The sequence below is a fragment of the Buteo buteo genome, chromosome 15, assembly GCF_964188355.1.
Source record: "Buteo buteo chromosome 15, bButBut1.hap1.1, whole genome shotgun sequence".
In the NCBI taxonomy this organism is placed as follows: domain Eukaryota; kingdom Metazoa; phylum Chordata; class Aves; order Accipitriformes; family Accipitridae; genus Buteo; species Buteo buteo.
In genome coordinates this window covers 31,394,419-31,417,919 of record NC_134185.1, presented here as the reverse complement: position 1 = coordinate 31,417,919, position 23,501 = coordinate 31,394,419, and the positions used below count along the sequence as shown (strand labels likewise).

General features: G+C 43.2%; 1 protein-coding gene across 3 annotated transcripts; it reads left to right on the top strand.

Moving 5' to 3' along the window:
• The first annotated feature begins 6 nt into the window (after positions 1 to 6).
• DHX57 (DExH-box helicase 57) lies at positions 7 to 23,483 on the top strand. Of its 3 annotated transcripts, XM_075046978.1 has the most exons (25): positions 25 to 96; positions 1,514 to 1,709; positions 2,383 to 2,535; positions 2,820 to 2,990; positions 3,736 to 4,547; positions 5,971 to 6,149; positions 6,290 to 6,411; positions 6,676 to 6,871; positions 7,643 to 7,767; positions 8,943 to 9,076; positions 9,755 to 9,809; positions 10,560 to 10,762; positions 11,798 to 11,914; positions 12,274 to 12,370; positions 13,687 to 13,860; positions 14,132 to 14,332; positions 15,147 to 15,423; positions 16,590 to 16,685; positions 16,785 to 16,868; positions 17,002 to 17,139; positions 17,960 to 18,034; positions 18,463 to 18,597; positions 19,617 to 19,817; positions 19,935 to 20,046; positions 20,176 to 23,483. In XM_075046978.1, exons 2-25 carry the CDS (start codon positions 1,519 to 1,521, stop codon positions 20,181 to 20,183), a joined length of 4,056 nt encoding a protein of 1,351 aa, XP_074903079.1. In that variant the 5' UTR covers positions 25 to 96; positions 1,514 to 1,518; the 3' UTR covers positions 20,184 to 23,483. The 3 variants fall into 3 exon arrangements, with proteins under 3 accessions (XP_074903078.1, XP_074903079.1, XP_074903077.1); XM_075046977.1 differs by having other exon boundaries at positions 7 to 91; positions 19,935 to 23,483; XM_075046976.1 differs by having other exon boundaries at positions 19,935 to 23,483.
• The last annotated feature ends 18 nt before the right edge of the window (positions 23,484 to 23,501 follow it).

The window sequence follows — 23,501 nt, the reverse complement described above, 5'->3', positions numbered from 1 at the left end:
TTGCTAGGAAGGCCGGCGCCCCGGAAGGGGAAGGCGGGCGCTTCCGGGTCAGGGGAAGCTGAGCCGAGCCGGTGCGGAGCGGAGCGGAGAGGTGAGGTGGGAGCGGGGAGGGGAGGCGGGGGGGGGCTCCCCGGGGCCGTGGGGAGGAAAGGGAGGCGAGGCTGTGGAGTCGCCCGGAGGGCGTAATGGCGCCGCGGAGAGGGAGGGGGTGCGCGGGAGGCCCGCGAAGGGGGCTGAGGGGAGGTGGGTGGGCAGGGGATGGGGTCCCGGGAACGTGGGCGGGAGGAGGGGAGGGAGAGCCTGCGGTGAGGGAGGGGCAGGGCCAGGAGAGGAGTTTGGGGGATCCCCGGGTGTGGGGCGCGGGGGGTGCTGGAGGAGTCGGCAGGGAAGCGGGGCTGATGTGTGCCGGGGGCTCCGTGCTCTGTGTTGAGGGGAAGGAGACGGAGACCCGGTGTGACAGTGTCCTCGGGGACGGCTGCAAGTCTCTGGGTCCAGCTGCCGTGCTCACCCTCTTAGCCTCCCTCGCTCATGCCAGGCTGCTCTGAGCGGGGTCAGCTTGTCTGTTAAATCCTGTCTGGTCCTGCTGGAGCTCCAGTGGGGAGAACTGTCACAAAAAGGGAAGTTTGCTTCTGTCCAAGGCCCGAACTGTTGCTGCTCTCCAAGCCCTCATTTGGGCTGTTACTCAGGCACAGCCACAGCCGTTCTTGTCCTGGCTCTGGAGGTGCCAGTACAAAAGTCCAGGTAATAAGCTCCTGCCAGACTGTCCGCAGCTGCTCACCTGTCCCTGCAGTAGCTTTCCATTTGCAGGAGCATGTGTTAATGTTGGGCCGTTCTGTCACTGACAACAACTGCTTAATACTAATGGGCTTATGTCAGAGCTGGTGAGGATCTTGCTGTGAGAAGGAGAGGAGGGCTTCTGTTTTCCAAGGCAGGTCCCTAATCACTCCCCAGCCCAGGCTCCACAGAGTGCTCAGCCATCTGGGCAGCTCCTTGCAGAAGCGGATGGGTCAGGAGCAGGCTGATGTGGAAACAAACTGTATCTTTGGCTCCAGCTCCCCTTCAACCTTTTACTGCCGGCCCTGCAAACTCCCGAGGCAAAAAGTGGCAGGGTACAGGCTGCTTTCTGCTGTGAAAGTTCGCCTGAAGGTTTGTCCTTTGGGCTCCCATGTCCAAGAAAGTTCCATCAGAGTGGCAGAACTGGAGTTCCCAAGCTAGGCAGCGCTGCTGGTAGGCTCATACTTTTGCCAGAGGTCCTGCAGTTTTTGATTGAACAGCTGTGAGGAATATTACTTTTATTTTCTAAAACCACAGAACTTGTTTAAGTGTTCTAGAAGAATGTGCTTTGCTTCAGGTGCATACAAATACACCAACATACAGATAATTAACTGTAGTTTGAGAGGGTATCTTCTCTTGTCACATGGAAAAACAAATAATGTAATGTGTGCCTGGCCATTTGCACTGTGCTAAATCATCTTCATGACTAAGGGCTATGTTTTTTCCCTTCCTCGGCAAGAGAACATGAGTTCAGCAGGGAGGAAAAGAGGAAAGCCCAACAGAGGAGGAGGAAGAGGAAGAGGAGGACGAAGAGGAGGAGGCAGCAGTGGCCATTCAAACAAGTCTCAGCTTGGTGGAAATAGGAAATGTTCAACCAAAATTTGGGACGATGGAGATGATTTTTGTCTCTTCGAGGAACCAAGGCTGGAATCCAGGTCTTTCTGTTAATTTGAGGGAGGGTGGGGTAGAGATGTTTGGGATACTTTGATGCTGTTCTTCGATATCTTTGAATATACAGAAGAGTGAAGGGGTGATGAAGCTGTTTCAGTATGAAGTGATTTTTACATGTCTTTTTTTGATTAACTTTTTAAAGCTAGGAAAGTTGGTTTGGTTTGGTTTTTTTTTAAATATTAGAACCTCTGATTTTCTACTTTGGTAATAAGTAATTTCAGAACATCTTTGATCAGAAAACACTAATAAACACAGGATATTAATTTTCGTGTATTACAAAGAAGAAGCTGGGCCATGGAAAATAAGCAATTTAGAATGAATTTAGTATTCTGAATGTATTTTGACCAATCTAGCTTAGAAATGCATGGTTGTACTGTAGTCTGAGAACCACTTTACCTAGCAAAGTGTTTATTAAATTACTTTGGATTTGACATAGGCTAAAATACATATATGCATGCGTGTGTGTGTGCAGACATAGACACACACATCCTGGTCACGTAAGAATGAACCTAGCTGAATAATCCTTAGGTGATGGACTTGTCTTAGTTTGGTTTTCCTGGTTTGAATTACAGGGTTGGGTCCTAATACATCCCAATTCAGTCAAGATCATTTGAGCCAGGCAAATAAGTCATTGTTATGTTCCATTTTAATTTTTAGATCAAATGCCCCAGCCAGAAGAGGAGGGCAAACGAAACAGAGACCTGAAGCGAGAATGCCTCTGCAGACCATACACATGACATCGGAGAATCAGAGAAGAGTGAAAGAACTTCTTCAGGAGCTTCAAGGGCAGGAGCTGGCTCCTGAATCAGAGTTAGTTTAAACGGAGACACTACTTCTAGCTCTTCTAGATGAGCATGCTTTAACAAGCACACTGTTAGAAATGAAAACAGTATTCTTTTTTCCCTTAACTTTTAAATTGATCTCAAATCCTGTGGTTTTGAGTCTGCTTTGTTCTTCTACAATATCAACTCTGGGAAAGGGGTATCAGAATCTGCCATTTAAATGGAGGATTTAAAACTGCAGAGGCAGAGTTTTGTGTCTACTCAACAGTATAATTTTGTTTCATTTTAATTTTTAATAACTGTTTTTATCAGAGTAGCTGGTTCTGGTGAAGATGATGATGAACCTGATTACCTTGATGATGAACAGTGCTGGTCAACAGATCAGGAAGTATCTGACGTAATACCAAGGTTGTTGGCTGAGCCAGCTGAGCACAGAATTGTGGAAAGTGAAGTGTCTTCATTTGCTGTGCACAAACTCTCCAGGTGATGCTTTTCAGTGAATAATTTGTATCCTGAAGAGGTAAATCACTAGTCTCAATACTGTAAGCCCTCAGTGCTTGGACTTCCTCTTGACTCCAGGGAAATTCTATGTGCAGAACTAATGAGTTTGTATCTCCTGAAAATTTAATCCTCAACTAGATTAATTTAAAATAATGGGTTTAGGAAAATAAATCACTTCAGCCTTTTTTCAGTGAAGTTTTCCGTTCTTTCTCCAAGACAATGAAAAGTATATTGGTAAAACTTGGGGAGTATTGCTGTTATATGTATGTTTCTTTCAGGTAGGTAATGTTTCAAAACCTTGTAAGTGTTCTTCAACCATTTTGCTCAGATATGAGCATTTACTAACTATTTCTGCTTTATTTGAGAGTGTTTTATATGTGAGAGGACTCAGCTTTTTCTGAAGAGTTTAATTTATATAGTTCTCTGGGAAATCTAATCCTGTAACTATTATGTGCTACATTCTGAGATGTGAGATAGTTTACACATAAACTAATTTGTCACCATATAAATGTGACTAGCATTCACAGACACCAAATTACTGCCTGCCGCTGTCATTTAAAATAGCATAAATATTTTGGTGTGGGTTCTTTCCCCCAGTAGTAGTAATAGTATCTCATGCCATACATGCTTCCTTCCTGTAAGCCTAATCAAGCAGATCTGTGGTTATTTTGCTTCATATAAGTCTCTGTCACTCACTTGTTGCCATGTTGTCTCTGTTTTGTTGCAGGTATGGTTTTGACAGTGAGCGTTGTAGGACAGTACTGAGATCCTGCAATGGTAATATTGGGGCATCATTGGAGTATTTGCTATTGCAGTGCTTTACAGAAAGATATGGAGAGAAGATGCAGGTTTCTGCAACAGCGGCTGAAGCCAGACAAGAAGAATGTTTAGAACAGAGACAAGAAGAGGCTTTTGCCCTCCGGTCAATATATGGAGAAAAATTTGTAGAAAGAATTCAAAATCGTGTTTGGACTTTTAGTTTGGAATTGGAGTACCTAGCAAGTAGGCACAGCAAATCTAAGCAAAAGGGTGGTTGTACTAGGGACACAGCAAAGCAGACTTCAAAGGAAATATGTAAATTTTATCTCCAAGGAGGCTGCAGGTTTGGTTCGAAATGCAGATTTGGACATGAATTCCCTCCAAACCACCCACTAAAATCAGCCAGGAACTTTGTAGGTGATGCTCATCTCAGACCTAACAGTGATGGTCCCATATATGAACTTGAAGTAAGATTTCCTGAAGAAAACAAGTATCCACTTCAAGCACCTCTTGTGGCACTTTATTCCACTGATGAGAATCTGCCTCTTGCCTGTCGTTTACACATTGCTGAATTCCTCTTTGGAAAGGCCTTAATGGCTGCAGAGTCTAATGAACCAGTGGTGTACACCTTAGTGACTTGCTTAGAAGATGAATCTGAAATAAGCGAGTTACTTAAAAATACTCACCACAAGTATAGTGTTCCTCCTGTGTCCCTGCTGGCCACACCTTTGGTAAAGCTACAGACAGAGAGTACATCTGGTTCAAATCAACTGTCTGAAGGTACACCAAATTTCCCTTTACGGTTTCTGGGCTAAGAACAGTCAAAAAGATTTAAAAAAAAAAAAAAAAAGAGAAGGCAGAGGGCCCAATTTAGGCATCTATTCTAAATGTGTTTCTGGAGATTAAGGTCATGGGGTGAGCCAGATCCATAATCTGTTTGTGCCTCAGGAAGTCCCTTCCATAATAAAGCTGCAGCAGAGATGTTTTCCGCCAGCAAGAACTAAGTTAAAGGAGCACAGAACTAATGAGTTTGGGTTGGCAGAGTGAACGATGCCTAATCCCACACAATCAATAAAAAGCCATTGAGATATGTGGTGTGAGCTTAACCAAAATTGACCAGAGAGGTGTGCTTGGGAGGGAACAGGGAAGGTTGTTTGCAAGCTTTGGTGTATCTGCTAATCATCAATTTGGAAACTTTTTTTTTTTTTAATTACTTAAAATTACCAACCCCTCCTTAAAATTAACTTTGTAAAGGTGGATTTAAGGCTAAGTAGATGTTGCAAGTGTTTCTAGAATGTTGTTCAAGGTATCATCCCTTTTTTTGCATGCAAGTGTAGCTAGGTTGATTTCACAGGGGGAGGGTTGGGACAGTGTCATTTATGGCAGGATGACCTTCAAGCTCTCAATTCCAAAACTGTTTTATCTAAGGTAAACTTTCTTCAAGAGAGTTTTCAAGAATATGTGCATTTTAGAACACCTGAATAGTGACAGCCTATTTTTTTGTTATAGTAAAACAAATTATTCCATTTTTTTAAAAGCTCCACAGAAAGACAGCTCTTTGTTCCAGAAATTGGAATCAGAGGTTCCAAATAATCTTTATGTTGTAAAATCTTCCTTACATTATAAAATACCTTGTTTAGATAAATGCAGCCTTAAAACTTTCAAGGACTGGCTTACTGTCTGAGCAAATCCTGCTTCAATTGATAGGCAGTAGGCACCAAAGTGTCTGGTCTGGTTTCAGCCTTGGTTTAAAAGTACTTGGCAGTGGCTTAACACTTAATGTTACAGTATAGTTTTAATTTAAGCTGGTGCTGCCATCAGTCTTGTGCTCCATAGAAGTGGTCGTGTGGTGAATTGGAGAGGGGAGCCGAGACACATGAAAAATGTTCAAGAAGGCAACCAGTTACCAGTCTGGTTCACCATGCGGCCACCCAGACCAGGGTGTTGCAGAGCACAGCTGGTGCGGAGGTAGTGACGAATGGGTTGGAGCTGCAGTTGTGGTTTGTTTGATGTGGTGAGCGTAGGTTTGCTGGTAGTGTTGAACTAAATGCACGTCAGAAACAGTCCTGCAGACCCTCAGCTCCAGTCTAACAAGTTTTTTTGTTGAGAATGCTCCTGGAACATATGTCCTTTTTCTGCAGTGCTGATGAGGCCCTGTTCCTTGGTAACAAGAATACCTAACTGTACATTGTCTTGTCTCAAGCCTCAACAGTTTCAGAGCCTCAGGAAGAAGAGGAGGAGGAAGATGAGCCTGAACAAGTTGTTGTGGAGAATGAGAGTTACGTGAACCTCAAGAAAAAGCTTTCCAAAAAGTATGATGTGCAGGCAAAGTCTCTCTATAATGAAAATGTTAAAATCTGCACGCAATTTCGGCTGAAAAAGGTATAATGTACAGAACGGAATATCTGTTTTCATGCTTACTTTAGAGAAATAAATATTTAAGCCACCAGCTGCTGTTTCAAATGGTTCTGTTCCACTCCAGTGGTGTTATTACTGCCATGCTGTCTGCTTTTGTGCATCAGTCTTCTAGGCACTTCCAGTCCATGTTGTATGAAAGACAGAAGCTCCCGGCATGGCAAGAGAGAGAAACCATTCTTGATTTGCTGAAGAGCCACCAAGTTCTCGTTGTGAGCGGCATGACGGGGTAAGAGTGTGATTGGACATACAGACTTTATGTATCAAAGTATACCCAGAAGAATGTGAAATACATATCCATGTCCTGAAAGGGTTAGGGTCATTGTCCATCTGTAACCAGTGGCAGCAGTCCTAGGTGAACTTCCTGTGAAGGATGACAGTAATGAAACAAAGCAAATTTCAAGTGGAATGCAATCATCTTTAATTTACATGGATGGAAGGTGTTGGGTTTGTGGTGTTTTTTTTTTAATTAAGCCCTGATTTTGTCATGCAGATGTGGGAAAACCACTCAGATTCCTCAGTTTATTTTGGATGCTTCATTGCAAGGATCTCCAAGCAGAGTTGCAAACATCATCTGCACTCAGCCTCGCAGGATCTCTGCCATTTCTGTGGCTGAACGTGTAGCCAAAGAAAGAACAGAAAGGATTGGACTCACTGTTGGATATCAGATCCGTCTAGAAAGTGTAAAGGTATATATGCTTTGCTTGTTGGTTTTCATTTAGTTCTATCAAAGTGTGCTTAGTGCTTCTCTAGTATACAGAATCTCTGCCCTGTATCTGCCATACAGTGAGATAAGCAAGTCTGTATTACCTATATTTTGTATTATATTATGAAATATATTCTGTATTTTATTTTATCTCAAGTTGCACAGTCCACTTTACAAAATGACAGTGCAGTACTATGTCTTGTATTGTTGTTTTGCTTTCTGTTGAGATGGGTGAAGGGATCTGAGGGTATGAGTAATACTTCTGTCCTCTGGAAGGCTACTGATTTCATTTCCATTTGTCTCCACTTCCATTTGTCTCCCAAGTGGAGATTGAAGAGTACAGCTTCAGTCAGCCTGAAGTGGGGTTGAATTCATACTGCTGTCTTGGAAGTGAAATTTTGTCTACATTGCAGCTGATTGCTTTTTCCAAGAACTATGTTAATAAAAGAGATTCACTAAATCTTTCTAGGGACAGAGATCAGAGTTGTTTATCAGAAAGCACCTTCCACAGGAAAGACATTTCAGATTTTTTGTTTAGCCCTTATAGTTAGCAATGCACCTTGGTAAGAAGCAGGTGTTCTGAAGTTTTAATCAAGAAAGAAAAATCATTCAGCCCGTCTCCAGCAGGGATCACTTGTTTCCTTTCCGTCAAACCTGGCACTCAGCTGAAACCGTACGCTTTACAGCAACATGTATTCTTTGCACTATGTTAAGTTGCCCAAAGTCAACTGAATGCTTTGTCTTACTGTTCAAGTCCTCAGCTACCAGACTCTTGTACTGCACTACTGGTGTGCTGTTGAGAAGGCTGGAAGGAGATCTGACTTTGCAGGGAATCACACATGTTATTGTTGATGAAGTTCACGAAAGAACAGAAGAAAGGTAAATAATCTCTTATCCCATAAGCAAAATGAAGAAACATATGCAGAAGAATAAAGCTGACTAAGGTGCAAGTAACTGAAGTCAGACTTGTTGATCCTGTGGAGTAATGTGGGATGGTGGAAGGAGTCTGGTTTTAGGTTCTTGTCTTTGGGCAGTAGGAAGTTGTGTTGCAGCAGCTTGCAAAGGAAGCATGTCTCTTAAATTTCTATGTCTCCAATCTGCTGTCACATTGCAGTGGTGTTGAAAAGAGGTTTTGGATGGGGTTGGAGGGTTAAGTAACTTTTTTAACCACAGTTGTCTGGTTCTTACTCTTCCCTTGTTTCAACTTTTACCAAATACCCTAATTCTTCACATGCCCTTTGGGGAATTATTTCTCCTGATGCTACCTTCAGCAGAGCACCTGCAAGGGACAAGTGCTTGCGTTTTCTTCCAGTCTATAGATTTTACTAGTCCTAGACAGTCTCATCCTATCCTGCTCTAGCCTTCTGCAATTTTACCCCACTTACCTGCTGATGCCAGGCAAAACATAATGACTGTCACTATCTCTGTAAACTAAGTGGCAAGGATCCTTTTCTTTGATGTTTGCCTTGTGAAACACTGCAATGCACCGGGTTTCTAGGAGGCTTTGACTGTGACCTATTATTTTACAGCTCAGATTATATTTTAGCCTCCTAAAAAGGCTTGTACCTCTCAAGGATTCTTCTTCCTTCTCATCTAAAATCACTTCAAGCCAGTCTTCTAGGCATGCCACAAAAACTATAAATATGTAGGGAAGAATACAGTGAGTAGGGAAGAGTGGGTAAGTTTGAATAACTCTTCCAGTTAGGAAGAGAAGGAAAAAGGACTTGTCTGTTACTTTGAGCTAATCTGTTATCTGGTGTTCTTGTGTTGTCATTAATGTAATTGATTTATAAGGTAGCTAGAGCTTTTTGTTGCTTAAATTAATTTGCCAAGTAATCCTGATACTCTAGTAAGGGACAACCAAAAAGTAAGCAGGTTGCCTTCCATTAATTTACTGCATTATTAGCCTCCAGCCATTCTGAGAAGCTCATGCTTCTGTGATGGTATCGCTGTGCTATTGAAAACACCAGGAAGGTGGACAGAATGGGGGGAAAAAAGAGACTCTGAAAGTTAACAGTGAAGAAATTCAAATGTCTCTTTGCTTTTTTCTTCAGTGACTTCTTGCTGCTGGTTTTGAAGGATATAATGGTTCAGAGGCCAGACCTGCGCATTATACTAATGAGTGCCACCTTGAATGCAGAGCTTTTTTCTCAATACTTTCACTCCTGTCCAATTATTAACATACCAGGTGAAAACCATTCATTTTTATTATCTTGTCACATTCATTGTTTTAGGGGTTTGTTTTCAGTATTTCTGCTTGCAAAGTATTTCTCAATTCAAGTGCAAGGGGCTAATTTGCAAAGTGGCAAGATGAGGGTTTATACAAGAACTATGATTCCAAGGGCTTAGAAGGAAAGACCAGTGAGATTTAGGAGAGAGAAGACTTGAAAATGGAGCCTTTTTTGTGCTGTCTCTATACCAGCAGAATTTCCTTCCTCAAAAGACAAAAATGACATGGCATGCATGACATGGTTCCCTGAGCTAGTTTCACCACAGCTGAAGACTATTCTCTGTCCTTGTGAAAAAGAAGCATTGAGAGGATCCAGCTGGGTGTGTGCATGTTTAGCCAAATGTGCCTTTTATAATGCTAAGTTATTACATGGAGTATGATGCAAATATGTAGCCTCATGGATATGTTCCTGTAAGTGTATCAGCCCTTCTCTAACTGTGTAAGTGCATGTTACCAAACCATGCTTGGAAAACATCCACTGTTTGTCCTAGACAGAAATTATACTGAAGAGTGCAGTATAGATGAGAGCTGTGAAGCCAGTGTATGACATAATAACCTGTGTGAAATGGTAACCATCTTTTTTCCCTTCTATGTATCTTGTGTGGCATATAGATTTATCCTCATGTTTCCTTTTAGGTCGAACATTTCCTGTGGATCAGTTTTTCCTGGAAGATGTGATTGCAATGACAAGGTATGAAATTGCCAAATGTTCTCAGATGTATCTGGCCTTTGAGGTTGCACTGTTGACCTGTAGTAGTTGACCTACTGAGACTGTAGTAGTTCTGTGCATAGATTTAAAAATTAAATCCTTTCAAATCTCCCCCATCACCTGCAGTCTTGGAGTTCTACTAAAGCACTGACTTTAAACCATACTTCTTGTACTGCAGTGGGGTCTAGGATCTCATGCCAAAACAAGCCTTTCTGCATTAGATACCACATAAGTACTCAAGAAAAGGTGATCTTTGTCATGAAGAGTTTGTCAGTGCTTTACTTGTTTCAGTGATGGTTAAACATTGGCAAGCAAAAGAAATTTGAATGTAGATTTCAGCACTGAAGGTGAAAAATGCAGGATACCAAACAATTCCTTTTTGTAAGCCCTACCTTGCAGCTCAGGTACCAGATTCCTGTTACCATTTGTAGTTTCTGGAAAGTCACAGCAGCTCAGATACTCCAGATAGTAAATTGATCAGCTGTTAGAAATTACTTGCAGGTTGTTGCTCTGAGCTGCCCACTTAGTTGTCAAGATCAAGTTTGCAGTCCTAGTCTTTTGCATCACAGCTTTTATTGACCTTGATACTGTCTATGGTGTTGCAGCCCACTTATACAATGTTCCTCTCAGATTTATATATAAACGCTTTTGATACCCTATCTCTGTAGCTAATTATTAGAAGGAGGCTGTTGGGCTTCTTTCCATGCCACTAAATGTTCTTATGCTGTTCAGGTATGTTTTAGAGGACAGTAGTCCCTACAGGCGCAAGACAAAGCAAGAAAACAAACAGAATGAAAGACACAAAAGAACTGCATTTGAAGAAGTAGAGGAGGACCTGAGACGTGCTGGTATTCTGGAAGGCACTGACACAATTGTCAGAGATTCAGATCCAGACCAAAAATTAACCCTGAAGCAGCTCCTTACACGATATAAAGGTGAGGTCCTTAAGTCTAATAAATTGGCATATAACATGTACCAGCCAACATGGTACGTTAGCATATAATATTGTATGTTGAATGCAGGTATATAATTCAGAGTTTTGTACTTGTGAAGTTAAGCAGGTCACTACTTCTGGATGAGATCAGAAACCTCCTGCTGGCTTAAAAAAAAAAAAGAGAACCATTGTTCTCTTAAACTATAAGAAACATCTTGAACATCTTGGCTGAAAACACTTCTTAGGATCTGAAAATGGACAGTTTTCAGCTACTGTTTCCATCCCTTTTCAGATGTCTTGTAATTCAACTTTCTTCTCTATATCTGTTCTTGCTGGAGTAGCTTTACTTAAAGCACAGCATCTATCTGCCCACTTCAGGGAGGTCACTTCAGCATGACAAGCCTTCCTTGAGAAACTGAGTCACTCTGTGAATGGTTTAATAAGAGAGGCAGACCGTTCCATGAACTTCCCACTCTGTCATCATCAAAATCCTCCTTGTGCTTAGTCCTGAAGAGTTCCTGCACACCCTTATGGTGAGCTCCACAGTGGTATTGAGCGAGAGGCATTTCTTAAAAGCTTCAGATTCCTGCCAGACAGTTACCGTCTCAGAAGAGTAGGGGAATCTGGGTGTCTTTTTGAGTTGGTGTAAGAAACATTGGAAGGGAGAAGAGAGGGCTTGAGAAGGTAGTCCTGGAGGTATCTGTAAGTGGCCATATGAAGGCTTTTGGCTCCTCTTGCCAGTAGTATATGCGCGTGTTATTCTGCTAGTAGATGAATCCTGGTCTAGGCTGTGCACAGGGCAGGTGTGAGCCCCAGTAGGGCATGAGAAGGGAAGGGAATTGATGAAACGGAGGAAAGCAGGTAAGGGGGAATGTGACACATTGAGTCACTTAGAGAGCTACCTCTGTCTGGTCTAAGCCAGATGCTGTTTAAACCAAGATGTGGTTGGTTGTGCAGTCACACTGGTTCAATGCATCCAGCAGATGTTTTTTTACAAGAGATGGACTTACTGTGTGTTTTATTTCTTTTTCCCCAGGGGTTAACAAGACAGTGTTGAAAACACTGTCTGTCATGGACTTGGACAAAGTTAATCTGGAATTAATTGAAACCTTGCTGGAGTGGATAGTTGCTGGCAGACATTCATACCCCCCCGGTAATTTCATTGTCTTTGAGAGATAAACAAGAGTAGATTAATGGAGGCTGTGCGCTTATAGACAGCCCAAAGCTAATGTTTTGCATGCCAAGTTTCTGTAGTTACTGACTATTTTTGAAAAAAATAAAGTTCTAGCCAAGTAACAAAGCCCCTGATATACATGAGATGGGTAAGGTGAGGGTCTACATTGGAAAATCTTTGGTGAGGGACTGTTGCAGCCTGTGTGTTTTTTGTACAGTAATTGCAAAACAGAGTTGGAGTTTTGACTTGGGCCTTCTGCACATTGATAAAATACCATGCTGTCCTTTCTGTTGAGTGATTTTATTTTTTTATTTTTTTTTTTAAATCTATGTATATAGGGGCTGTGTTGATATTTTTGCCTGGTCTAGCAGAAATCAAGATGCTTTATGAGCAGCTCCAGTCTAATGCTCTTTTTAATAACAGGCACAGCAAGAGGTAAGGCAAAAAAGCTCCAAAACTATCGGTCTTTACCCATAAATACAGAGTAACTTCCTGCACAAAGCCTGCCTTTATCCAGGGATAAATGAGGTTCTTAAATGTGCGAGACAGCTTATGATATGAAGGTCTTGACTCCAGTCAGGGTAATTCCTTTTCTACTTTCTTATTGGCTTGCTCTTTTTGTTTTTTCTCCTCAACTCAGGAAGGTTAGTTGTTGAAGTTCTCTGAGACCCTAGTGATAAGTGTTCTCTGTTTTGTGCTCTGCGTGATCCAGTGGACTGTTGAAAACTCCACCTCGGCCCTTGTTCTGTTTCAGAATGTTTGCTGAGACACATTCAGTTGTGGTTGCATTTGGCCTTAGATCGTTACATGGAGATGTAATTGGATCTCCTTGACTAAACAGTTTTTATGCAGATGTCCATGGCAAGGTTAGCTGGAGTGATTTCTTCCAGTCTGGCATTCTAAATGGCAGAATCTAGACTCTTCAAAAGAGGCAGAATTTTTGCTCAACTCTGTTCCGAGACCTGTCCCTTCTGCGAAGTTCTCCACCTTCCCTTAGAACATGTATCAGTAATAGTGTGGCCAGCAGTACTAGGGCAGTGATTGTCCCCCTGTATTCGGCACTGGTGAGGCCGTACCTTGAATACTGTGTTCAGTTTTGGGCCCCTCACTACAAGACGTTGAGGTGCTGGAGTGTGTCCAAAGAAGAGCAATGAAGCTGGTGAAGGGTCTAGACCACAAGTCTTGTGAGGAGTGGCTGAGGGAACTGGGGTTGTTTAGTCTGGAGAAAAGGAGGCTGATGGGAGACCTTATTGCTCTCTACAACTACCAGAAAGGAGGTTGTAGCAAGGTGGGTGTCAGTCTCTCCTCCCAAGTAACAAGCGATAGGACAAGAGGAAATGGCCTCAAGTTGTGCCAGGGGAAGTTTAGATTGGTTATTAGGAAAAATTTCTTTACCAAAAGGGTTGTCAAGCACTGGAACAGGCTGCCCTGGGACGTAGTTGAGTCACCATCTCTGGAGGTATGTAAAAGACTTGTAGACGTGGTGCTTAGGGACATGGTTTAGTGGCAGACTTGACAGTGTTAGGTTTACAGTTGGACTCGATGATCTTAAAGGTCTTTTCCAACCTAAATGGTTCTATGATTCTGTGTCTTAAAGGTGATATGGCAGAGAGGTTTGCTGGTTTTATATTGCTTTGAATGGCTGTGGGCAGTGTCTAGTACTAGCGAGGCTAAAGTGTGTGCAGGCAGATTGTTCCTAAGAGGGAAGAGGCTGGAGATGCACTGAGCATGCTGTCATATTGTCCTTCCAGGTGTGTTGTTTATCCACTTCATTCTTCACTGTCTAGTGAAGAACAGCAGTCTGTGTTCCTCAGGCCTCCTGCAGGAGTTATCAAAATCATCATCTCTACAAACATTGCAGAAACATCTGTCACCATTGATGATGTGGTCTATGTGATTGATTCTGGAAAAATGAAAGAGAAAAGGTACTGGGATTCATTCCTTGGGGCTTTGTGATCTGGGAAACTGCTCTTTACCTTGAGCTGCATACTTTAGCTTTCCAAAGAGCTGGAAAAAACTTGAAGGAACTTGATCTGCAGAAAGCTGCTGCAAGGTGGAGGAAGCCAGTCTAGACTCAGATCCAAGGGCAGGGGTGGGAATTTTGTCCATACAGAAGTTGGCAGCATCTGCCTGCTTGACCTCCAGCCTGTTCACTCTGCACTCGTGAATGTAAGTCTGTTTCTTGCTCTCCTGCAGATACGACCCAAGCAAAGGAATGGAAAGTCTGGAAGACACATTTGTGTCCAAGGCGAACGCTCTGCAAAGGAAAGGGCGAGCAGGCCGTGTAGCCTCAGGCGTCTGCTTTCATCTTTTCAGTAGCCATCACTATAACCATCAGCTTATAAAACAGCAGTTACCAGAAATACAAAGAGTGCCTTTGGAGCAGCTTTGTCTAAGGTGAGCTGTCGTTCCTGTACTGCCTGAAAAAGCCAGCATGCAGAATGTCCTTCCTGCACTGCAGGGAGCACCTGGGATGCCATTATCAAGGTGTTTAGTTTCCCAGTGTTTTCTCACATCGTGAAACCAAGAAACTTGCTCTGGAGACCTAAGGCTCTGTTGACTGATTGCTTTGATGTTACTATCATAATGCCTTTGCATTCAGAGCCCCACCCCCAACTGCACCCTCCGCTGATTCTACCTGTCTTTCGTCACATTCCTTAGCTCTCATCTGATCCTAGGAAAAAGATAACGTCTCTCAGATCTTTCATCGCTGGAGAAGACAGTTGCATTCCTGTACTCCAGACCCGTGGTAGATGTTTGTCCCTTTAAACTGTAAACTCTCCTGCGGTGTTTGTAGTGCAGTAAAACTACAACCTGGATCAAGCACCACCATCATGCAAATATTAAATGAAGACAACCTCCTATCCCTGCTGCACACTGTGCACCCCTTTGTGCAAAAAGGAAATGAAACAACACAATTTATTTTTTTACAGTAAAAACTTTATTTTAAACCCTAGTATGCTAATAGGAATCTGTTCTTGCGGACTCTGTGAGGTTGGATAAGGTGCACTGCCCCCCAGCTATTATTTCACATTGCTTCCTGACTTGAAATACACATTACAGGCCCTCTTCTAGGGAGCATGTTCTTAGAAGCATGTTTTCTGTTGGTTTTTTGTTTTGCTTTTATGAAAGTTTGCTTTTTTGTCCTGTGTATGGAACTAAGCTGCTTTTTTTTTTTCTTTCTTTTTAAATTTTTTTTTCCCACCTTAAGAATTAAGATTCTGGAGATGTTTTCTGCACAGAGTCTTCACTCTGTCTTATCACGACTAATTGAGCCCCCTAGAACTGAGTCTTTGCGAGCATCAAAGCTGCGACTGCAAGACTTGGGAGCGTTAACTCCAGATGAAAAGCTCACCCCTCTGGGATATCACTTGGCTTCTCTCCCTGTTGATGTCAGGATTGGCAAGCTAATGCTGTTTGGCACCATCTTCCGCTGCCTGGATCCTGCACTAACTATAGCAGCCAGTCTGGCCTTTAAGTCGCCTTTTGTAAGTATTCTTAACGGTGTATCCCACTTTGAAAGTGGTATGTTTTCATGCAGCAGCAAAATGCTGTCGTAACTTGCAGCTTAGTACACTTGAGTATTTTAATTCTCCTTTTTAGCCTACATTGTTTATCTGTTATAGCAGTGCTCGTTAAAAAAGTCCAGTTATAAGCAGAAGACCAAAACCATGTAGCAGCGACAAGAATGTTATTTATATTATGAGTGAACGGTAGAAATGGAGCAGGTATTAGTTTTAATTTGAACTAAGAAGTACAGCCAGTCCATTTTGTCCAAATTTGGTGTAAAAACTGAAAATGACTGGTAATACAAGAAGCAGTTAAAACTAATTACAAAACCGTGATAATGATGAAGTTGACATGTCTGAGCTGTGAATGCAGAGTTCTTTTTGGATCTCATTTTGTGTGTTCACTTTCACTTTGGCTTTTTGAATCAGCTGCTGTACTTACAGGTGCTCTTACTGTTGGTAAACTACTGCTATGTACAAACTTGCATGAAAAGTGAGACTTTCTTGAATTTTTGATTGCTATTATTAGTAGTGCAAATAGTTTGTAATGAGGATAGTTGTGAAAGAATTGGAAATAGACTGTTCTAGTTCTTTAATTGCATATTGTTTTCCATATGCTTCTTGGGCATTTTCTACAGCATTTTGACTTCAAGTGCTATAAGTTTCTATATGCTGATATAGAATAACTTAAATTCAGCTTTTTGAATGTCCTGAGTTATTATTGTCTTTTCTCTCTCTCAGACCCAAGTCGATTTTAGACTTGCTGTGCTCTTTTCTGTTATAGGCATTCTCATCTGAGTTTCAGCTCCATTAACTTGCTAAGATTTGTCAGATGGTGTTTTTCATGGATCTTGGCATTCTGCAGCTGCAGAGAGGTCTGCCCAAAATGAAATATTTTCTGTGAGCTGGTCAATCACAAATTTACCTTTGGATCTCTTGTGGTTAGATAGGGCAACGGGCTTAGGTGTTCTGCTGTTGACTAGACATTTTTGAACGCCTCGCATTTTCTGTTATCCATGGAGAAAATTTGCCTTCTGACCTGTGAGCTGCTGTGAAAATACAAAAGATTGTGCCATGCAGCTCTCACAATGGCTTGTCTAAGTTATGAGCAGAAGAACACGCTTAATCTGTTACTGCCTGTCTAGGTGTCACCATGGGATAAAAGGGAAGAAGCGAATAAAAAGAAGTTGGAGTTTGCAGTAGGAAACAGTGACTACCTGGCTCTTCTCCAGGCCTATAAGGTCAGCTAAAATTTGGTAGCCTCTCTCCAAGGTTTGTGATGTGCTTTAAATTCAAGCCAAAATATTTTATTAAAGGTTTCTTCCCATGCTCTCAATTAGGGATGGCGTTTAAGTATCAAAGAGGGCTCTCAGGCAAGCTACAACTACTGCAGGGAGAACTTTTTGTCAGGAAGAGTTCTTCAGGTAAGTCACTTTTTGTGGCCTTGCACAGGGACTGGTTGAGACACTGGCAAAGTCCTAGTGATGAAAATAAGCAACTGGTGAAGACTCTCCTCATTCTGTGTGGCACCCTTCACAGCCCTTTGTCTGTTTGTAGGAAATTGCCAGTCTGAAACGGCAATTCACAGAACTGCTTTCTGATATTGGGTTTGTGAAGGAGGGATTAAGAGCAAGGGACATTGAGAAGAAGTGGTCCCAAGGAGGCGATGGCGTGTTGGATGCCACAGGAGAAGAGGTAATTCACAGCATTTCAGTGCTCCAAAATGATCCTCCAGTTTTTCATTTGACCTGGGTGTCAGGTGGGCTCTAGACTCATGGGCTTCTTGCTGCAGCCTGGCTTTGTAATCTCATGCTGGCAACAGTCACCTCCTTCCTGCTCTGTTGTTCTTCCCTGTACATCATGTGTGCTGGTACTAGCCTCAATTGCATGAGGCCTTACGTGCCAAGGAAGAACAGACCCAGATGTGGAAGTGAGCTGAAACCTGCTCCTTTGAGACAGTGAAACACTGCTGACTTGACACGTTAGAAGTCAGTAAGTGGTCAAAAGGCAGGGGTCTGACTCATGACCTGGCCTGAATGTTGGGATTAGTGTCAGCCTTGTTTTGGGAACAGAATTACATTACAGAGCAAGCAGTGAAATATTTCAGCATTGCGGACAATCTTCAGAACGCGATACCTCTGGAGCCAGAGGTATCCTAGGACTACATGATGAGGTTATAAGGGTTTGGTAGTTGTAGAGTCTCACTGTGCATTGGGAAAGCTTGTGCTTGCTTTCTCTCAGGGACAAGCTGCTTTGTAGCCAGACATTAGGGAACGGTTACATTCGGCACTAACTGCATCAAGATAGTTGGTGGCCAGTTTGCTCCATTGATAGTGGAGGAACACGGCCCAGGTCTAGCCTGAGATCTTAGGAGCAGTAATTGGTCCTCCCCTATAAAGCACAGCAGCACGGTTGTAAAAGTAAAGCAGTTCCAGGAATTCAGTCATTCCAGAAGCAGGGCTTTACCTTTATAGACTTACCTGTAGAATACCTAATGCGTGCATTAATTTCACAGGCAAATTCAAACGCAGAGAACATCAAGCTGATCTCAGCTATGTTGTGTGCTGCACTGTATCCCAATGTTGTCCAGGTAAAAGAATGCTTTTTCTTTTTCCCTTCTGCTGTCTAGCATATCCACACACCCTGCTTTCAGGCTGAGCTGATTATGGCAGCCATGAGCCTGGCTTAGGTTGCCAAAGCTTGCTGCTTACAGTGTTAGAGCCAGGCAGCTGGGCTCCAGTTTGTATTGCTTGAGACTGCTGCTGTTCCTGCAGGCTGATTTTAGTGTCACACAGAAGCCAGCAGCAAATCTTCTTAAGAAGCTACTTTAAATTACAGCTTTTTAGAAGGCTGAGGTTACAAATGAACAGAGTTAGACAGTACCCAGAGGGTAATATCTGTCTCTAGTGACTTGAGATGTTACTACTTGAGAATTTCTGTTTCTGGTAAAATGAAAACATAAGTTAAAAAGGTTTTCTGGTACAGCAGATTTTTATAACCTTTTATCTTACCATATAGGTGAAAAAGCTAGAGGGCAAATACCAGAAGACCAGTACAGGAGTGGTCAAAATGCAACCAAAAGCAGAAGAGCTGAAGTTTGTTACCAAAAATGATGGTTATGTTCACATTCACCCTTCATCTGTGAATTATCAGGTCAGGATTCTTTTTTTTTCTGCAAAGCATGCTCTTTTTTATAAAAGAAATCACCTTTGCTTGAGCGGTTGAGATTACAGTGAGGGTCCTTACTGATGTTTAAAAAAAAAAATCTTCATGATTGAACAGTCCGGTTAGAATTGCAAGTAATGGCACATTCCTGAGTTCAGTGTCCTCTTGGGAACAGTTAAACTCCAGCCTCTGGAGTGGAATTAGCAGATGCAGTAACCCCCCCGTTCATGTTTTATTAAGCTGCGTCTGCAGAGCTGCACACAAAAATGTTGCAGTTGCAATGCTCCCGTGGCTTCTCCTCAGTATTGACTGAGATTGCCTGCACGTGTGTAGCACCTTCATACATGTAGACGGCTTCTCCCCACCGCCCCTCCCCAGGCTTTATCTCTTCAGCTGAAATATTATTTATTGGTAGAAAATTCAGGGACATACACTGGTTTGTTTCTTCGTGGGTCCTCAAACTCTGAAGTTAATTTTGATTCCAGCTTAATAGCTAATACTTAGATAAGAGCTCTTTTCTCTCTGCCATGATATATGGTAGTATTGGTCTCATGAAGTCTGTCTCCATATTTGATGATTCATTGCTTTGTCAGGATATATAAATCACTTGCTTTAAAAAAAGTGGTTTTTTAATCATTAACCACGTGTTTGGATTATAAAGGCTTTGAACTGTTCATCACTCTTGCTTTGAAAGAGCATAACAAACATGCACATGAAAATGTCCTTAGCATGAAATGGAGAACTTGGGACCTTGAAGAAGCATTGATGAATTAGCTTATTTCTCACATGCTCATGCAAAGCAGGAAGGAATAAGGGTAACTGGCATCTCTTACAGGTCAGAGGGAGTCTGTTAGTCATGCAGGTGCATTTTAGGCACATTTACTGTTCTTTGCAGCTGTAGAAGAGGCAGTGGAGGCCTGTGTGGAAGAGGCAGGCAGGCCCATATGTGCCTGAGCAGGTAGGAAGAGATGTGGCGCTTTTACAAGGATGTTGTGTCTGTGTTCCAGACTAGACACTTTGAGAGCCCCTACCTGGTGTATCACGAGAAAATCAAGACCAGCCGCGTGTTCATTCGAGACTGCAGTATGGTGTCAGTGTACCCGCTGGTCCTGCTTGGAGGCGGGCAGGTTCACATGCAGCTGCAGAAGGGAGAATTTGTCATTTCTCTTGATGATGGATGGATACGGTTTGTGGCTGCCTCTCACCAGGTAAGGAAAAGGAGGGATAATCCTGGGAGTGCTGCAGAGCTGTGCTTGTGTCAGGCATGCAGGAGATGCATTTCATGAGCCTTACGCTCACCTCTTGTGTTTTACCATGTGTGTTAGGTGGCTGAGCTGGTGAAAGAGCTGCGCTGTGAGCTAGACCAGCTGCTGCAGGATAAAATCAAGAATCCTAGCATGGATTTATGCATGTGCCCCCGTGGATCTCGGATCATCGGTATGATTGTAAAGCTTGTGACCACGCAGTAACATGAGAACAGCTTTCTATAAAGACTCACTGTTTGCTACTGCCTGAGAACAGACCAAGTAACATCAGTGTCTTGATGTATTTGTTCTCCCAAAACAGGGTGCTGATCTCTGGAAGACCAAGTTGGCAACTGTACTATTGACAGGTTTTGGGGTGTTTGGGGGTTTTTTTCCTTTGTTTGCAGAGAACTTGCTTGTTTAAAGTAAGGTGGCTTACAGTACACTCTGGGAAATGGGGAAAATGGCAAATCTCCCAGGAGGAATAGAAATCTCCAAGTAAGAAAGTAAAGTGTTTTTTTCATGAGGCTATACACTGGCAATACTGTTTTCTGGTCACAAAAATACCTGCTACCTAGCTGCTCCTTCTAGTATTCATGCCTGGAGGTAGCATGTGACATCATAAGCTGCTCCCAAATTGGTTTAAACTGACTTCTGCATTTTGGCCAAGACTTTACTGAGGTAGTCAGTCTTGGCTGACCAGGGATCGATTTAATAAAATGTGAGCACCTTTTGATTCATGCCAGAGGGTTCTGAAATGGATTTAGAGAGCATCCTCTGGCGCGGAGACTGTACCGGATCAGTTGGGAGTAACATGTTGGATCAGTGCGGCTGTTCTGGTTACAGTGTAAAACTGCAGGAGAGTTTGGACGTTTCCCCTGAAAGCTAGGCTTTTCTGGCCCTCCCCTGCACTATGAAAAAGTAAAACAGATGAGATAAGACTGCTGTAGTGCATTAAAAATGGATCCTTCCTCCAGCCACCCTGCACAGCTGGCAGAAAGCCCCACTTCGGCTGAAAGTTTACAAAACTCCTGCTCTGGGGAGTGGACTGCTACAGAAGAGTGTGGCAAAATGCTGCAGTAATGATGAACTATTACTTCTTCCCTTCAACATTGCTTGATTGCAATGCTGAGCATTGCTACAGCTGAGCTGCTTGATGTACTAGCAACTGCAAATAATAGCAAAAGTGCCTTAAGTGAAATAACTTTGCTGTCATCTGTAATAGTAAAACCAGAGTAAACGCTGTCTCTACAACCAGCCCTGCCTAGAAATAGCCTTCAGGCTGAGGAATGATGAGCAGAGGGAGGCATGTCATTTGGGGACTAGTTTGATTTTTCAAAAAACATGCTTGGATGTTTGTAGAAGCAGGTTCACAGCAAAATGCCCTTGCGTGAGGAAGCAGACGGGAGTACCAAGAAAGACCAACATACCCATGCAGTAGAATGGTTTCTGCAGGCATGTTGAACTGCAGCAGGCTAAACTGTTCCCACAGCTTGGTGTTGGTCAAGAGTAGCATCATACTCCTGGAACTGTGCACCTGGACATGTGGGGGGGTGAAGAGCTGTTAAGGCCTAGGAATCCTGGGGTGGGGGTGTTAAAGCACTGCAGAGGCATACAGCATGTGTTGTCAGCCATTAGCTTTGTTTCTTTGTTAGATACAGTGTTGCTGTGTGTGTGCCTGGCAGCCCTGTTTCTGTTCAGGTTGGCTGTAGAGTAAAACAGGAACAGATTCCATTTTTCACCTCAGACTTCCCTTCACTTTCAAAGTGGTAGCCTCTTCAATAAACCATTTCTTGACCAGCAGACAGTGCTGTGTTATGGACACAAACTAGTGCCCAAGCAAGGTCTGTGTGACTCTGCCTGCAAGCACAGGCTAAATTCCACCTGAGCTACCCTAAACTGAGGGCAAGGACAGGTGATGATGTAGCAGGGCATAATTAGCAGCATCCATCCGCCCTGCTGGAGGGAGGACTGGTGAAACGTCTTAGTGCCTTGCCTTGGTGGTGGAGTGGGCAAGTCTGGGAAGGGAACAAGGCACAAATCAATAGCCACAATCAAAAGGTGGCAGTGGCTGCTGAACTGTGAGCACACCCCTCAGGTCTCACCGGCTGCAGGAGGTTTCTATGCAATAGTGCCCCATCCACTGCCAAAAGAGGCTGACTGCCCAGGAATTGCATAGGCACTAACCTGGCTTCATGGACTGGGCACAGTGGTTTTAGTACTGGCTTCCTTCAGCAGTTGTGTTCAGCCCCTGAAACCAGTGCCACTCCATGTAACAGCTCCAGTTCCCCTTAAGAGTAAAGGCCTGAAATACTACAAAATGACTTGAGGCAGAAGCCAGTTCAACCCCCAGGCACACAGCAAAGGCAGAGCTGGAACCTCACTGCTGTGCTCCCCAGTAGCACACTGTAAGCCCTCCACAGTACAGCTGGAACTGCCTTTGAGCCAGCAGTCCCTGACACAAGGATGCGACCCACACTAAATAATACAGATTACAAGCACCAAACACAGCAGCAGTGCTACTATTAATGACCATCAGCCTCCCTGTAGCAGCTGAAGCTCCTTCTCTGACATCCTCCATGGGAGCTGCCTCCCGCCCACTGCTGACCAAAGCTTGCCCCAGTAACCTTCCTTCTCTACCCGAGCACATGGATGCAGTCCCAACCTAACCCCTTCCTTGTAATACTCTAAGGTATGGAAAGACTGAAAAAGAAAGGTATCAATCACTAGCAGAGTTTTAGGCTACAGGTTTATTGCAGTCAGCTTGCTAAACAGTACAGAGGGAAAATAAGAAAAAGCTAGCCCCCCCCCCCCCGCCTTTAAAAGCACTGTCACATGGGGTAGTTTTACCATTGATGCTGTAAACTGCAATGGGGCAGGGGGAAGAGAACCCAATAAATCCTCCCCCCCAAGCAGTGTTTAGCTTTTGGGTCAGCCTAGTTTAATGCTGTTGCTTCCAGCTCCCTCTTCTGCAGCTTATAACGGACTAGGGTTATAACAAAATATTAATTGCAGCAGCATCAGCAAGGAAAGTCACTTACTTATTCTACTAAGCACCAATACACTAAAATGTACAAAAAGGGGGAAGAGAGAAGAGACAAAGGATGAGACAAATGTGCTGTAGTACACAGGATGAGTCTGTGAAATTGTGTATAGGGGCTCATTATCATTCTTTTAATACCTGAACATCTTGTAAAGCAACAATGACCAACGTTCCTCTGAAAACCTGGGGTTGGGTGCCCATGCGCAGCTGCAGTGCTCTACTCTTAACAGTAGAGTACCAACCCACTGCTGACAAATTAGAAGCCCCAAGAGAATTATTGTTCCTCGCTAGCTTGTAAGACACAGGAATATAGGCCAGAACATACTGTAAGGAAGACTGCTAAGTCAAAAATCATCTAGCACTCTGATTTCCTTACTAGTCTGATAATAGCCATCATCAGCTGCAAAGACAAATCAAACTGGCAAAGACCTTGCACTCGTTTATCATACTTAGATTAAATCCTTCAGCACCCTATCAGTAGTGGGACCATCTGTATACAGGCAGCTGTAGTCCAGTTTCCCAAAGCAACAATTGAATGGGACACAGCAAGTCCCTTGGCTACACTTTGCTGCTGAAGAAGATGTGACCAGGCAGTTCAGGGCAGA

Coding starts and splice junctions, on each gene's coding strand:
- DHX57 (XM_075046977.1), top strand. CDS start 1,519: ATGAGTTCAGCAGGGAGGAAAAGAGGAAAGCCCAACAGAGGAGGAGGA. Junction 4,548..5,970: donor TTCAAATCAACTGTCTGAAG/GTACACCAAATT, acceptor TCTTGTCTCAAG/CCTCAACAGTTTCAGAGCCT. Junction 16,686..16,784: donor CTCTTCTCCAGGCCTATAAG/GTCAGCTAAAAT, acceptor GCTCTCAATTAG/GGATGGCGTTTAAGTATCAA.